The sequence below is a fragment of the Indicator indicator genome, chromosome 1 (genome assembly GCF_027791375.1).
Source record: "Indicator indicator isolate 239-I01 chromosome 1, UM_Iind_1.1, whole genome shotgun sequence".
Taxonomy (NCBI): domain Eukaryota; kingdom Metazoa; phylum Chordata; class Aves; order Piciformes; family Indicatoridae; genus Indicator; species Indicator indicator.
The window spans coordinates 97,606,838-97,624,251 of NC_072010.1; the positions used below are offsets into that span (position 1 = coordinate 97,606,838).

The 17,414-nt window shown below is 39.8% G+C and overlaps 1 protein-coding gene across 2 annotated transcripts; it reads left to right on the plus strand.

The window, feature by feature from the left end:
- The first annotated feature begins 4,002 nt into the window (after positions 1 to 4,002).
- On the plus strand, positions 4,003 to 9,520 carry CREG1 (cellular repressor of E1A stimulated genes 1). Of its 2 annotated transcripts, XM_054382975.1 has the most exons (4): positions 4,005 to 4,419; positions 6,604 to 6,723; positions 7,222 to 7,406; positions 7,957 to 9,520. In XM_054382975.1, coding segments are annotated over exons 1-4 (582 nt in total). In that variant the 5' UTR covers positions 4,005 to 4,143; the 3' UTR covers positions 7,958 to 9,520. The 2 variants fall into 2 exon arrangements, with proteins under 2 accessions (XP_054238958.1, XP_054238950.1); XM_054382983.1 differs by lacking the exon at positions 7,957 to 9,520 and having other exon boundaries at positions 4,003 to 4,419; positions 7,222 to 7,407.
- The last annotated feature ends 7,894 nt before the right edge of the window (positions 9,521 to 17,414 follow it).

Below are 17,414 nucleotides of genomic sequence, written 5' to 3' on the forward strand. Positions count from 1 at the left end.
TGTGTCTGAAGAGAAACTTTGCCCTGCTTGTCCAACAACCATGCTATCTAAAGAGAGCTAGCTCAAGGCAAAACCAACTATGAGGAAGGCAAACACAGCACGATAATATGTTAGCCAGGATGGAGACTTTGCTTACTCTCTAGCTAAAATACACCTTCTCCAGAGACACAGCCCCCAGGTTCAGCCACATCACATGTAAACCACAGTGAAATTAAGATTGTTTGATGACCTGGCCAGCCTCTGCAGGGAGTAAACTGACTCAATCTATGGTGAGGTATTATTGTCTTTCTTTCTTTCTTTCTTTTCTTTCTTTCTTTCTTTCTCTTTCTTTCTTTCTTTCTTTCTTTCTTTCTTTTTCTTTTTCTTTCTTTCCTTTCTTTCTTTCTTTCTTTTTCTTTCTTTCTTTCTTTCTTTCTTTCTTTCTTTCTTTCTTTCTTTCTTTCTTTCTTTCTTTCTTTCTTTCTTTTTCTTTCTTTCTTTCTTTCTTTCTTTCTTTCTTTCTTTCTTTCTTTCTTTCTTTCTTTCTTTCTTTCTTTCTCTTTCTTTCTTTCTTTCTTTCTTTCTTTCTTTCTTTCTTTCTTTTTCTTTCTTTCTTTCTTTTTCTTTTTCTTTCTTTCTTTCTTTCTTTCTCTTTCTTTCTTTCTTTCTTTCTTTCTTTCTTTCTTTCTCTCTTTCTTTCTTTCTTTCCTTCCTTTCTTTTCTTTTCTTTCTTTTTCTCTTTTTCTTTCTTTCCTTTTTCTTTCTTTCTTTTCCTTTTCCTTTTCCTTTTCCTTTTTCTTTTTCTTTTTCTTTTTCTTTTTCTTTTTCTTTTTCTTTTTCTTTTTCTTTTTCTTTTTCTTTTTCTTTTTCTTTTTCTTTTTCCTTTTCTTTTTCTTTTTTTCTTTATCTTTCTTTCTTCTTTCTTTCATTCTTCTCTTTTTCTTTCTTTCATCTCTTTTTCTTTCTTCCTTTCTTTCCTTCTTTCTTTCTTTCTCTTTCTTTCTTTCTTTCTTTTTCTTTCTTTTTTCCTTTTTTTTTAATGTAAATAAGCAGGAGTTGAAAAGGGGAACTAGTGGCTAGCAATACTTTCTTGACCTTGTTACGCAAGGATGCTGGGAGCCTTTAGACATATTGCACCATAATATAGAGAATCCTTCTCCTTTCTCTGAGCTCAAACTAAGGAAGTGAGGAGCCTGGAGACTTACTTCTAATTGCATATTGTTTCAGACAAACCTAAAAGAGATAAAGACCATATCCCTCATCCTATTAGGTTCAACTCTGTGCTACCCATCCAAGAAAATGGGGGACCAAAACAAGCCCCCTTCATTCAGTGCAATGTTCAGGCCACATACCAGTGTGCACTGCCCACTACAGAGATCACTCAGCTTAATAAATTCTGTTCTCTGTAGCAGAGAACCAATATTATTTGCTTCCATAAATCTTGTTGAGTGTTTAATTCCCACCAGACTCATCAGCCTAAATCCTGCAGGCTGATGGGGTTGGGCACCAGCACCCCTTGGTGGCTGCAGACAGGTATGGCTGGGAATGTGCCCCAAGAGAGAAGGAGCAGGGGAAGGTGAGGAAAACTTGACAGACTTTGTTTAAACAAATCGTTTTCTCTTGGCTCCTGAGATCCCATTGTATGGTCCCAGTGGTGGCAGGGGGAGTGCAGGACGATCTTCCACATTCTCTATGAGGTTCACGTTGACTGTCTAGCCACAGGGGCTGTGCAACTCCAGTAACACACACCCTTCCTCGGCAACTTTAGCAATTACATAAATCTGAACTCCAGAATATGAAAACTTTTCCCCTTTCTGCATTTTAGTTTTCTGAATTAACAGAGATAAGAACTGCCAGCCCATTATCTTCTTTTCTTCCCATCTTTTTTATTTGTTTTTCCCCAGTGGCACATGTTGCTGCTTCCACGTACATTGCATGGCATACCTTATTTCCTGTGCTGACTCCACCAACCACCTGTCTGCTTCCTGTCACGCTTTCCTGCTCCCCAGTTAAAATCATTCCTCCTCATATCTCCCTCTACCAGTCATCCCTTTGAATGCATCAAGTAAATACTGACTACCCCCTCAAGTTTTTGGAAGGCAGAACTGCTTGAAAATGAAAACAAGCGGTTTGTGTATGCAGGCACACATTGACAAAGAAAACAGGAAACTGTAATGTTTCGGTCTGTTTTAGCTAGCTAAAAGAGTTGGTTGAACTCTGTTTTCCTCATCCCCTTCTCTTTCCTAAGAGATTTCCTCTAAGACCATTTTTGTCTCTTTCTTAGATATTCTTTTCACTCCCACAGAACAGTTGCTCTTTTCCCCTCAATGTGTTCCACTCCTGGCCCTCATCTAAACATGCTGTATAATCCTACATATATAAAGACCACCTTCTGTGTAGTCTTTTCACTCATACCTCACCCCTTTTCTTGCTACTTTTCTCCATAGCACTCTGCCCTGAAATACCACTTTACCTGTATCATAAACACAGCTGTTTATATTGGTTTGTTGCTGGAGCAATTGCTACTCACAAGCTCAGCTACCAATGCAAGCTGAGTGGCTGTATATCAGGGGTTCAGAGAAGCCTTTTTTTTTTCCTTCCCATTTTACTTGTAACAAAACACAGGTTTCTCCTGAGCATTGCCAGGAGAGGATAGCAGCAGAGGACTTTGTGTCTTTGACCCAGCTGGAAAGCCAGGCTCTTTGCCCACACTCTTCAGACAATGGTAATACCAGAGGAGAAATTATTTTGTTCTCCCTGTACACAACAACAGGACAGTACATAAATGTTAGGGAATGGATGTATGGTCTATTTGGCTTCTTGAATTCAGACCAGCAAAATTATTCATATGGTGTGCTAAACCTATGGTTGCCATGGGGCATCTGGAGGCAGATTGCTAGTCACTCAATTTGTGATAATAATTTTTCTTTGTGCAACATTACTACATATGCAGTGTAGAAATACTTGGTAAGATTGAAGTTGAAAAGTGGAAACCCATTATCTTTCAGGAAAAGTTGAATCAAGCCTCAGTATTACCTTAGCCCAGTTAAAAACATTTCTTTACACAAATCTTTATCTGATGACAGAACGCAAGGTGATGGATGAAATAAGGTGTATTTTAGTATCTATTTCTAAGTAATGCATTGAAGGCCAGAAGGTGGTTCAGGTAGCAAAACCAAGTCTTGTAGAAGAGATGGCTTTGACGTAGTTTACAGCTTTCAGGTGGTAAGACTCTGAGCTATGCCTAGTTGCAAATGATCCTATCTATAAGCTTTACAGTCCAAACCAGTTTAAGAAAGACCCTGCTTGCAGTAATTAAATGACAAGGTTTTCCTCAAGGACGGCTGGGCCACAAACACCAGTGGTTGCACAGAGTCAGCCTTTGAGGTTGATTTAGCAGTAGCCAGGGATAGCAGGGCTGATGGTGCCACAATCGTCCTCTATGGCTCTGATGGACTTCCGCGGACGGACAAGCCTGGGGCAACGCAAGTGGACAGCTGCTGCTGGGCACCGTGCTAACGCCACGACCCATGACGGATCAGTCAGAACTTGCAAAACACCTCAGGACCGGCCGCACAGGTGGCGCAAGGAGCTGCAGCCGGAGCCCGAAACCGAGGTGCCCGGCCCCGCCACGCCCCTCCAACACCCCCCACAGGCCAAAGGCCCTACCAACCCGGGAGCTCCAGCACGCCCCGACTCTGCTTATGCTTCAGCTCACGCTTCTGCTCACGCCCCTGCGTGCGCTCCTGCCCGCACCCGTACACGTCACGGGCCCGCGAAACATGATTGGCAGAGAATCTGAAGAGACCTTTCATTGGCTTATGGACTGCCACTGACTCCGCCGCCTTTACCCTCTCCCGTCGGCGAGGCAGAGCTGTCAGAGATGTTTACACAGTGTTTACACTATGGAGATTGTCCCCGCCTCCCGGCAGCCCTCATTGGCTGAAGAATGGGGACATTGCGACCCCATTGGCTGACAGAGGACAGTCTAATTTCTCATTATCAAGGTTGTCGCCGGCGTGTCCTCATTGGTGAAGGAGGACAGACCGCGTTGTTCTGACTGGTGGAATAGAGAGGCCCGCCCCCCTCCCGCGCAGGGCAGAGGACGTAGGTGCTAGCGCTGGCGGTGCTTGGCAGTTGTTGGTGGTCGGTTGCTGTTGCGGCATGTCGGCGCTGACGCTCCTGTGCGCGGTAGTGGCGCTGCTTCTGGCGGTCGGCAGGGCCATCCCGCCGCCGGAGGAGGCAGCGCGCATGGCGCGCTTCGTGCTGCACAACTGCGACTGGGGCGCGCTGGCCACGCTCTCCGCGCAGGAGGGGCTGCGCGGCCGCCCGTTCGCTAACATCTTCTCCCTCAGCGACGGGCCCCCCGGGCCATTCAGCGGCAGCGGCGTCCCCTACCTTTACCTGACCGATATGGAGATCTCCGTGCAGGACCTGGAGGTGAGCGGCAGCAGCCGGACCGCGGGCAGCGCCGCCTCAGGCAACTGCGAGGAGGGGTTTCTCCCCTTAAGCAAGCTCATGGGGGCTGGGGGCGGCGAGGGGAGGAGGGGTGCGACGCTGCAAAATCGGTTCTAGTCTCTAATAAAAGAGACGTGTAACTTGCAAGTAAGCAGGTTACTCATGTAATGTCCTGTTTTTCATGGTTGCCTACACGTTCTTTTCCCAGTAGAAAGTGGTGGTTGGAATTTCCTTTTGTAGGAGTCAGGATTTACACCAGCTTTTTCTGAATGCAGTGTTATGGCATTAACTGACTGTTCCATGGGCATTAGATCACTTGTGAGCTCTGAAGACAGTTATTGGACCTTGAGCATCTAAACATAGGCATTGCTGTCTGTGTTGACGCTCCGTAGGCCTCTGTCCTGGTTTAAGACGCCCGTTCTCACGAGCAAGCCCCTCTCTACACAGACAGGAGGAGAAGTAACACAAGAAAACCCACAAATCCTGGTTTGAGACAAGGAGTGTTTAATGAAATCATAGGAGTACAGATACCTTGGCCTGTTTCTCAGAAAAGCATAGTAAAAGCAGCAGCAGCAGCACATGTCAGCAATAAAACAACTACAAACTGATGGGCAGCCCAGCAGAAAAGACCGACTAGGAAGTTCCTGCTGGTCATGACCTGAAAAATTGCTAAACAGCACTTTGAGGAAGTGGCTGAAGCTTCCAGACACACTGACCAGAGAAATGAGGAGCCACAGAATATTTAAGCAGGGGGGAAAAAATCACTTAAAAAAAAACCACTAAAAATATTAAAAGGACTAGAAAGTGACAGTGTGAGATGTGAGCAAAGAGGGCTTCTGCACAGGTGACTGAAGGAATAGTATTTGACTTTCCAGAGTTTACCATAAACACAAGAGTGTAACGAAGCAGCAGACTGGTAAACTGAGGCTCTGAGTATGTGTAATTGGTTGTGTCTCAGATCTTTTGCTTGGTGTGGTAAAAAGAGAGTTGGCTAAAAAGTCAGGGAAATAGTAATTGTATGCCTTCTTTATTAGAATGTTTTGTTGTCGTTCTAGTACCTATTACAATAGTAGTAGAGCAAACACAAGACTTAAATAATGGATTTTTTTTCAGGCTTTATTTTATGGTAAATGGTTTTTATTTGTTTCCTGCCAGAGTTTAGGTTGTTACATTAAAATACTTCAATTATGTATCCAACTGCTGCAGAAAGGTGAATATATCTTGTACAGTATCTCTTTCTTCACTCCAGCTACAGCCTTTTGTTTCAGGAGTAATGTAAAAATTCTAGTATAAACTGCTAATTAGCATTTTCCTTCAGAAGATTCTTCAACAGATTCTTACTCTGCTGTTTCAGGGCAGAAACATTGGACTGTGATAGTCACATGCAAAGGAGACATCTGATAAGAGATGGTGCTGAATAATCATGAGTCAGCTTTTTTTTTTTTTTTTTTTTTTTTTTTTTTTTTTTTTTTTTAGTTAAGCAGCTTCCTATCTGTCAGGTGGTTCCTGTTTCATCAGTTCAGTGGTACTCTGTGTAGTGTTTTAGGTGACTTTTGGGAGTTTCTTTTTGAGATGAACTTTTCTTGTGACGTTTCTCAAGCACATGAATCTTGTTTACTGAACTTCAGTCTGTGATGTTCAGCAGTAGGTAATCCTGCTTCGCACCAATACTTTTAAGGCTATGTTCACCAAATTAGTTTGGAAAAACAATTTGCTACACATTATTTAATTCTTAAAGTTAGGTGACTTACTTAAATAATCATATAATCATAATCAAATAAAACCTAACTTTAAAAATTAGCTTTAAACTTCAAAAGAGCTGATAATTTTGTGGGCAGCCAGGAGGCTTGTTTTGATGGTGAGAGCATGTGGATTTTAAGTAATTTGAATGTGAAATACCTAGGCCACATATTGAATTCAGAGGAGTGCTGTTTTGTGAGGTGGCCTTTTATGCTAACAGACTTCAGCATACTTGTAAACTGGGCTTGCTTTCATATTCAGAGCTCATCTAAATACGCTTTCAGATGTAGCTAGAAAAAGATGATGACAGCTTTTTTCTTTTTATCAGTAATACTGAGCTGAATAAAGTACCAAGAGCTGAAAATACAGTAGGCATGACTTTTTTTTGCAGAAGTATGTAAAGCTGTTATGTTACTTGCATTTCAGATCAATTCCAGTGCCTCCTTGACTGTGTCTTTGGCACAGACTCCTTACTGCAAGAAGCACAAATATGATCCCCAGAATCCCCTCTGTGCTCACATAATCTTCTGTGGGAGTATTGTAAAGGTAAGTAGCTGAAATTTGACTGTCATGGTTTAGCCCCAGCTGCAGTGTGGCATATGTGCTTCCAAAACGTTATTGAAGTAAATATTAACCTGAGCTATAAAGTTACAGGTAGTAGAGAGAGAAAAAGTGCATTGTTATTACCTGCAGGTGCAGAGGAGGTAAAATTGCACCTAAAACATTGCCTGGTAGTAATTCATCAAGAATCCATCCTGTGTTTTGAGTTGTTGAAAGACTTAATCTTCTGTTGATAAAACACATTTTAGCTCATGCTTGCTATAAAAGCATCCTTTTGATTTAATATTAAAATCAACTACCTTGTAGTTTTGTCTCTCATGACTGAAGATGCGTAGACTACTACAGTAATGAGTCCTTTGAGACAAGACATGGCTAAACTGGAAAGAGCACACTATAGTCAGCAGGGCTTTTTTTTTTTTTTTTGCTAAAATATAGTTAAGTGACAAGATATCTTACTGTAATATTTTGCTGTTCATTGTTTAGGTGAATGATTCAGAAGCAGACTTGGCAAAAAAAGCGTTATTCAGTCGCCACCCTGAGATGGAAAGTTGGCCTAAGGATCATAATTGGTTCTTTGCCAAATTCAACATCACCAATATTTGGGTCCTGGACTACTTCGGTGGATTGAAAATTGTGACACCAGAAGAATATTACAGTGTCAAGCCTTAGTAAGTACTTCAGTTTTGCATGCTTAACTCTCCTTATATTCAGAACTTGTAAAACTTCTTATTGCTATCAGTATATATTATCTGTCTTTGTTTTCTGTACACATTTTTGTTTTTTCCCTAAGTAGTATCCTGGATGCAGTGTCTGAAATCATAAGATATGTCTGAGTAGCAGATACATCTATTTAACAATATCAAGTATAGTATCTGTAGAACCATCTGTGGTTAACTGCTTAAATATTTTTTGGGGGGAGAAAGGACTCCTATACAGTGGACACAGACACTGTCCTCTGAATTAATTGAGACGGATTATAGTTTGTCTTAATAGTTACAAGTAGTGACACTATTCAGCATCTATGAAGCTGTATTGATGGGATTGCAACAGTACTACTTATTTTCAAAACAAAGTTGCTTTTGAATCTGTCATTATAATATTGAAGTATAGATAATTTGTGTTCTATTGTCTATATAAAACTGTCTCCAAATTCCCAAATAGATTTTAGTGCAGTCAACACTTAACATTCAATTTCACTTTTATTCTTACTCTTTGTAGGTGGAAGATCCTTGGTGATGCTGAGATACGAACAAATTGCACTGCCTGTTTCATGAAAGATTTATTTTCAGTGTGTCGTAGAGCTGAATTAATAATGCAAAAAAAAAAATCAAACACTTTGCATTTTTAATGAGCTTGTAAAACCCTTCTGAAGCAAATGTAAGTTCTGACTAAATGGCACTACTTCAATCATGTCATAGTAAAAAACCTTTGTGCATAAGCCTAACAAAATTTTAGTCATTGGACATGATTCTGGAAAGATGTCTCTCTTGACAGTCTGCATTCAGAAACACTGTTTACTGGAAACTAAATTAGTCCAGTTCTAAACCTTTCAATGCCTTAATGAAATAACACTTGTGTAAACACTCTCCAGTTGTATTTCTAATACCATTTTAGTTTAGATCTTTATGGCAAAATATTACAGGACTGTGGAATGTAAAGCATTGATTGTGTTGCCATGGCAAATAATATGCTGAGTTCCCAAATTCTGTTAAGAATTTTCTTTGCATGCCAATACACTCCCTTGTTTGAAATACTTTTTTGTTGCTACCTGTATTGAATGTGGTACCAAATATGATTGTGTTTCTTCAAACTGTACCTATACCTTGTAAGTTCTGTACTTGTACCTCATGGTATATCTTCAGCTGGCAGTGGTTCCATACTATGAGTCTTTAATAGAAGCTGTGTGGTAATACTTAAAGTATTTGACTTCAGTGTAAGAATAGCAGCTTATAGATTCAATGAGAATGTTGTAAAGGGTTAATGTTTTCTGAGTAGGATTCTGAAATCTTCAGCTTTGTTAGTCTGATCAAATGGCAATACATCAGATTTTATCAACCTCAGCACTAGAATCAAGCAGATTTTTGGATTTAGAAGCCTTAAACAGCAGTTTGGGGTTAGTAATCCAAAGGTGGTAAAGAATCAATAGTGCATGACAGTATGATTGTTGACTTGTAGAGAATGCAGATTAATGAAAAGTGTGCATAATTATTTCTGTTAAGTCACACACAACCAGAAAAAACAAACACCTTTTTATAACCTCTCTCATCTCCCTTGTGCTAAGTTCACAAATATCCAAAAGCAGTTGTGAACAAGCTGATTTTTTACAATGGACAAATTGTAACTTTTGTCCAAATATTACAAATTCCAATTGCAATAGTATGTGAGACTTCATATTCCTTAGAAGCAGATCCAAATATAGAACAGTGGAATTCGTTGTATCAAATTATCTCTGCATCTCGACATCATTATTATATCACTGCTTTTCTTAAACACTGGAATGATTTATAAAAGTATTTTCATGTATCTTACCAAGTTGACCTCTGCAAGAGGGGAAGAAAGGTACTTGATACTTTATCAAACCCATTCTGTTCTACTATTTGAAAATTAATTTAGGATCAAAAATGTACAGTATGGGAACAATTTATGTTGAACAGATGACATTAAATATGAAAATGGAAGATATTTAAGGCATAAATATTAAATGTCACTCTAATTTCTAATGTGTGAGACTGATGCTGGGGTTTTGTTACAATAAAAGTATTTTTTGACAAGTGCTGTTGTGTTATTTATTGCTTGCTCAAGAATATTTCTTTTCCCTCACACTGTTTCACACAAGCCTTTTCTTTTCAGAGTTCCTATTTTATTGTTCATTGCCCTGGAGTCTGTCATGCTTGCTAGAATAAATGGTGAAAAACTCCCTCCCTGGATGAAATAGACATCTTTGTGTTTCACTTTCTTTTCTAATGAAATAAAACATAAAATAATAACAGGGCAGTTTATGACTAGGACTTCTGTATTGCTAAATAACTGTATGATCAGGAGTCAGGTGTTCAGCCATTCCCAGCAAATTACGCCTCCATCTTGTGTTAATGGTTACTGAGGAAAACAAACATCATTCTGAATGTCCCTCCCTTCCTTCTTCCCTCAGCTCTTATTGCTGAGAATGAGGTCCTAGGGTCTGGGATATCTCTTTGGTCAGTTGGGGCTGTCTGGCTCTGTTCTATCCCAAATCCTAGCGCACCCCCAGACTCCTTGCTTGTAGGGCAGGGTGAAAAGCCGAACAGGTCTTGACATTGTGTAAACAATAAATAAAACGTTGGTGTGTTATCAACACTGTTTTTGTCAAAAATGCAAAACACAGCCACAAACAAGCTACTATAAAAAAAATTATCCCAGTCAATACACCACCTTCAAAAGAATCATTTGAATGTTTGGTAGAGAATAAAGCTATTTTTTTTTGGTTTGTTTCTGGTTGTCTTGTTGGATTTTATGTTCCCGTTAGTACCAGTTCCCAAGACCTTACTGATTGGATGTCGAAGGGCTTATTTTGTTAACAATTAACCTTAAATATATTTGTAATAATGCTGTTGCAATGTATTGAGAACAGTTTTAGATATCCAAATCTTTTTTACATTTGAAATTTGAGAGGACCCCTCCATGTGTTTCTTTTGGAAAGTGGCAAACAACAGAACGGTTAAACACAGCTGGATTTGAGGGTTAATGGGAGAAGAATTACCTGGAGTTGTGTCTATGCATCTTATTGAACTCACAGATAAAGAAATTTTTATATGTAGAAATGGAATGTAAAGCACACTAGGGTATCAATCATACTAAACATCTGTCAGTTTTTCTCCCTTAGTAATAGGTGTAAATGTTAATACCACTAACTGAAGAAAGTCATCAGCTTTTGTCCTGTTTTTCTTCACACCTTTTCTTCTCCCTGGTCTCACTTTTGTTGTATCAGGCTCATTCATTAGGAATTCACTTAGGAGCATGTTTCCTTTTTTCTGCTACCTAGAAGAAAGACTGTACCATGGAATATGAGAGGCCGAGTATAAGAAATTAAACCAGCTGTAAACAATGAATCAATGTTTTGACATCTGCTTATGTGTATTCTCTATCATGGCATGCTTGACATATCTAAGCATATAAACAGTAATTAAGGTGCTCTCCGTACCCAGGAAGTTAAGTGTCTCCCTTCACAGATGTGTCTGAGACACAGGATAAGCTTGGGCACCTCAAGTCACATCTGTTAGCTGGAAATCCAATTAGGATAATCTCAGCCTGTCTCTGTAATGATATGGTCATGTTCTTCCTTTGTCTACTAATTTTGCTCATTGGCATCTTTGTGTTTCTACTTCTTTATTTTCAGTTTCTTGTGTTTTAATGTAAGACTTCTGTCCAGTAGGTTTCTTCTGACATGCTGCATCATTACGTATATCAGGTATTACTTCCATCCTTTATTCAATTGTCTGTAATTAATTTCTTAGCTATCTAATGTTACATCTGTGATGCTTGCAATAAAATAGAGGTAACTCGATTAGAATATTAGATTAGTACAAAAAGTATTGGTCATAACTTAATGGATTGGTTTGCTTTAAACATTTTTTTTCCTGAACGACAACAATCTGAAGATTCAAAACCCAATAAACTGTTATATTATTGTTGAACACAAGAGGGTGCCATAAACTTATGTTTGGGTTAATTGTTAACTGTTTAAGACAAAATTGGTTACTGAGTTCATCATAATGCAAAGATGCTGGACAATCATACAACAGGGGCTACGATATGAACAAATTATTTCTATGTAGTGCTTTACATTATGAATGCTCTGCTCCATAAACACAGCAGCCTGCTAGCTGCTGAGAAAGAAGCATTCGTTATTTTTTTGTGTTTTGTAATCGTTTTGGGCTATGGAGTGCTCAGAAGTAATAGCCATGAAAATGAGTTAAAGGTTTTTAAATTAGTATACTCTAGTAAAGGAAATGGAGACAGATACAAAACACCTCAGAACATCAGCTGCAAGCAGCTTCCTCCAGACCCGATAACAAGGTTTTTTTCTCTCAGTATTTACTGTAAGAATTCAAAGTGAGGGTGTTCTTATCACGATGGTGCTTTGGCTTGGTTTTAGCTGAATTTAACCACCTGGCTCTGCTTTCTAACATCCAGCAGCTAATTGACCTTGTTCTAGTTGGATTGTGTGCCCCCCAGCCCTTCCTCAGTCGTTTGGGTTGTCTGTGCAGAAGGACAGCCCTGCAGGTGTTTGGGTAGCGAAGCAGAGCTGAGAAAAACCTGCTTTAAAGTTTCTTCTGTTTGCCGAAGGGTTGTGCTAGAGCTCAAGCCCTTGCTGCTTGCCTAGTCTCATTGACTTGACCTTAAACCTGCCTTAACTATGATTGACCTTGATTGCTGTCACCCAGCTTGCTCTTCTTGTCCAGGTACTGTGGGAATGTGTATCTTGGTGGCAAAGCCACTGCCCTGCTGACCCTGCTGGCTCCTCTGCTCTGGTGGAGCATCTGCTCGTTGGTGCTCCCCAACAATTGTATTTTCCCTGCTGAGAAGCTTTTCATACAAAACTGTAACTGCTCCCAGGGCTTTTTGACGTAAGAACTGCTGTGTCTAGGGGCTTCTTCAGTGTTTCTGTGTTGAGTGTTATACTGTAATAAGATTAGAGTGTGAGACTCAGATTCTGGCTCCAGTGCTACTGCCACTGACTCAGGTTGCAACCTTACTCGTTTTGCACCCTTTCTTCTCCCTCTCCCCCCTCCCCCACTCTATAAAAATGTAAGTAGGTACCCCTTTGCAGGATTCATATAAAATACTTGTAAATCATCTTGATACCTTTACACAGGAGGAATGCTTTTCTAAAACCAAGGTGACTTCTGGTTGCTTCAGAGTATCTTGACAAAGCCATGCAGAGGTATGTGTGTGCAAACATGGAGAAAGGCAGATTTTGAGAAGTACTAGGTAGAATGTATGTAAATGACATTATTGATGTTTATAAATATGTAAAGGGTGAATGCCAAGAGGATGGAGCCAGGCTGTCCTTGGTGATGCCCAGTGATGGAACAGGGAGCAATGGGTAGAAGTTGAGGCATGGGAAGTTCCATGTAAATATAAGGAAAAATTTTTTCACTGTGAGGGAGATGGAACACTGGAACAGGCTGCGCAGGGAAGTTGTGGAGTCTCCCTCTCTGGAGATACTCAAAACCCGCCTGGATGCATTCCTTTGTGATCTGGTATAGGTGATCCCGCTCTGGCAGAGGGGTTGGACTAGATGATCTTTTGAGGTCCCTTCCAGCCCCTAACATTCTGTGATTCTGTGAAATGCATATGTAAGCGTGTATTTATGTGAAAACGTTGGCGATGCTTTGTATGTTTTATGGAATCTATTAAACATCACCCAGTATTAAAAAGTAACTGTTTCTAGATTGAAATGAAGAGATGGTTTAGAGAGAAGAAATAGAAAAGCAAAAGCAGCAGTATATGATTATATGATTACATGATTATATGAACCTATCATGGTTTTTCCTGTTGTCATTTAGCCAAAACCAGTTTCCTAATCAGGCCTGAACTGGATTTTTAAATTTCGTTGTAAATGCTTAAATGAACCTCAGTTCATTTCATTAAGGTTTTCCCTAGATGAGCATTTGAAAAACACAGAATAGTTATGTGTTAAGGATGAAGAGGGAAAGAAAATAAAGGAAATCAATACCTCTGGCAAGTATTTTAAAGTCTGGCTTCACAATACTTCTATATTCATGAAAGATGTAACTTTACCAATCAATTATAGTCTTTACCATGCAAGAAAGTACTAAAAGTGTTCTGTAATTAAAAGTGTCATGTCCAGAATGTGTGTTTAGTGCCAAAGTCCCAGATTTTTTTGTCCCTATGCTGTAATGTTGTCAAGGAAATTCACCCACAATTAACAGGTGAAAATCTTAAATATGGGAGAGTGATTAGCTTGACTTGAAAAGAACTATTGTGCTTTCTTCTTAAGACATGATATAAGCATCCTGAACTTTAAAAATAAATTAGGTCCAGAGAAGATCATAAAAAGGCTCCACTGGGCATGAAAGAATTGGACATTACAGATTCGGTAGCCCCAGAAGCGAGGGTGCTTCTGCTAACCTCTCCTTCATACATTTCCGAAACCCATGCTGCACTGAAAATTTTAAGACCACAGTGGGAATAGGGAACTGCTAGTCACAACCCCCCCACCCCATAAAGTAATGAATACGAATTGACTGCATCAGAGGCTGTTTATCATCTCCCATAGGGAACATACACTCATGGCTGTGTTTGCCTTTATGGTACTGCACAGCTGTCTGTTATTTTGATTTTTTGGGGGTTTTTTTGGGGGCTTTTTGGACGTGTTTGCTTTTGGTTTTTTGTGATGTTTGTTCGCTTGTTTGGGTTTGTGTGGGAGGGGTTTTTTGTGTTGTTTTTTTGGTGGATATGGCAGGGTTTCTATTAGCACAATGCACCTGCAAGGAGTGGCTTGAAAAAGTAGTATTTTCACAAACGGGAACAGTTGTAGCAAGACCTTCTCTTGTCTCCGTGATGGGAGTTGCAAAGCAAGACCAGTAGCTAAACACTGTTGTCTTTACAGCTCTCCAATTGCAGTGCTGGCAAAAGTGCAGGGCAGGGACTAATCCTCTAGGAATGCAGCAATTATCACTAAATAAGTATTAATTGCTGCATTCCAGGGGATTAGCACAGCTGAACCAAATTACAGCATAGTGAAGCTTCACTGTAAGGCACTACAGAGCACTGAAATGCATTGAAGAAATACAGAACTGTCAGTCCACAACATTTTGCCAGTAAAAATTATGGGCTTACACTCTGTAAACAGCAGACTTGTTCTTTTCAGTGTATTAGTCTACTGCATAAGCAGCATGCCTTGCTGGGGGCTACAGGTTGCTCACCAGAGAAAATTGTTGCTTACTTAACACCCATTATCTTTATGTGAACATCTCCTGAAAGTTATTTTAGTACTTGCTAAATTCTGGCATTAGAACTGTCACTCCCTACTGGATCAGGGGCATAACTCTGCAGCCTGTCTGGATTCTCCTATCACTGAAGCTGACTGGCTCTTTTATCAGGTGATGTAGAAATTAATTTGCTTGCAAGAACTAACTGAATCAAATAGGCTTAGGCAAACTGACGTGTTCTCAGCAGTGATAACTGCAAGCAAAGCTCTCTGTGGTAGCAATACATGAGCCAGAGGGCAGTGTGTATTTGCTTTTTAACCCTCTGCTTGACTATGGTGTATGTTTACTTTTAAAAAAAATTATTTCCTGTTAAAGCTGCAAACCCTGGTTTTTTTTCCTTTTTTTTTTTTTCCCAATAGTGCAGTCAAAGCATAACCAGTATGCATGAAAAGGGGATGTTCTGGGGCTGAATCAGCCCCTTGCATTACAGCTGTTTCAGGAGTTCTTGTGTCCAGAGAAAGAATGGTGTATTGATGCACAGAACCAATTGAATGCATACCTTGTCTATTTTATGAGAGATGTTATCTTTACAGATAATGAGCTGCACCTTAGCCAGAGTTAAACACAGCTGAGTTGTTCTTGGGGACCACTTCAATTCCCTGACCTATTCTCTTTCAGAAACCATAGATCAAATCTTGCAGTCTTACCAGTGCAGGTAATTTTTGAAATGCACTTTCCTCCACCTGTATGTTTAGATAAAGACTCAAGTTTAGCTGAGAGCTTTTCTTAACCCAGCAGGGAGGGTTTTATGTCTCCGTTGTGGCCTTGTCTGTATTGAGAAAAATAGCTGCTGGTTCAGCTGAGCTAGTGTTGGCATTCATTTCTAATCCAGTGTTAACAAAGTCCTTGTGATCTGACTGAAGGGAGTAAACTGAAACATCACTATGGTTTAAACCATTGGTAAAAATGCACATATGAGGTTGCCTAATGCACAAAGTGGGCAAGAACTGTGAAAGTCTTTACTGTGCTATGTAGTTTCTAGAGATGCAAAAGACCAAATAGGCTGGAAAGAAAGTGACATTCTAAGAAAATCATGTAATTGCAAGCTGTATGAGCATAGGAAAGTTTTTTCCTAGAGAAGGGACCAATTCCTTTCCATCTTTTTCTGTACTCCTTAAATGCATGTGATTTGCATCTCCCATGTGGTGTTTATTGTGAGAATAACTCATAATACAAGCATGACTGCTCTTTGGTATGCTTTCATTGTATTTAGATTGTAATTATAAGCTTGCCTTGTTTCAAAAACTGAGGGATGGGGAGGAGAGAATTTCTAGGGGCACTGTCATGCAAAGTCTTTTTCTGACTCTACCCATACTTCTAAATGAAGTCCATATACTCTATTTCTCTGACCTTTCCCTATCTAGACATCAAAACACACTGGCCCAACTGCTGTTCTCCCTGTGTGCCTACTCTTGCCATTAATCTCCTTTCCTTATACAGCTCTTCATTCTTTCTCCTTACCTTTGGCCTCAGCTCTTTATTCAAAGTGATAATTTGCTGGCTTTCTGCCGGAGGGAGAAGCTATGATCAATAACAGGAGGAGACAGGGGTCAGTGGAATAATGATGATCAGTACCATTTTTTCCTTGGAAAATACTGTTACCCAAAAATACCAGTAACTAGTGTGATATTATTTCTGCTTTTGAATAAGGTGTCAGTGAGATTTAGACAGCTCTCAATGGGAGAAGGGGTCTTTTTCCTCTTACAAATTCCTTATTTTAGCCAGCCTTCTGGTACACAGGGAGGTGGACAGAAAGGGCTTTATCCATTTTGTGTTGGAATATAAACTGTGTGCTTGACTACAGCCATTTCTGGAATTGATGACATCTCTTTCAGGTTCAATGCACCGTGGCTGTCATGGGCTGCGCTCTGTCTCCTGCCTGGTGGTGAGTCAAAGCCCACCACCAGGTAGAAGAGGGACAAAGGAAACCCTTTCCAAGGCTGTGGGAGAGTAGAGATTCAGCAGTACTATCTAGACATCACAGAATGGCATGCAGCACTAGGTGTTTGGCACTGGAGTAATACTAGTGTCTAATAATTTTGGTATTGACTGGCACAATATATAGTAATTATTAAATAAAAGGATAATACTATTTTATCAATGTATTAGCCTTCACTGCTCCAGACAGGAAGGTGACAAATTTCTTGGTCTCCTTCTTCCAAGAACTTCAATTTACTTTGCTTTCAAAAGGCTATAAATTCATACTTCTTGTATGAACAATAATTCTCACCCTGCCAGTTGTCTTCATAGTATTGGGAAATAGTTATCACCAATTACTTGTTGGGGATGCACATTCTTTTTTTTCTTTTTTCTTTCTTTCTTCCCCCCCCCCCCACCCTAGAATTAGTAATGGAAGAAAAATTAAATTACTCATTGACATAGTTGTGCTTCCTCTCAGCGTAAGTTCTGATCCTAAAGTGTATTAATAATATTACTATTGTGAATACTCATCAATCTTCTGTAGAGCTAGTTGTATTTTGATGGGAGGGACGCTGGTTTAGGCTCCAAGGTGTACCTAAGTATGTTTTCAAACATTTTTTAGTTCATGGTTGCCTAAAGGTACTTGCTGTTTCTATTAATAAAAGTGAAAAGTTTTATTCACATTTGAAAAGAGCACAATAATATGAGATTTCTTATAAAGAATGAGAGTTGGCATAACTCTGTCAAGTGGCATGATTTTCA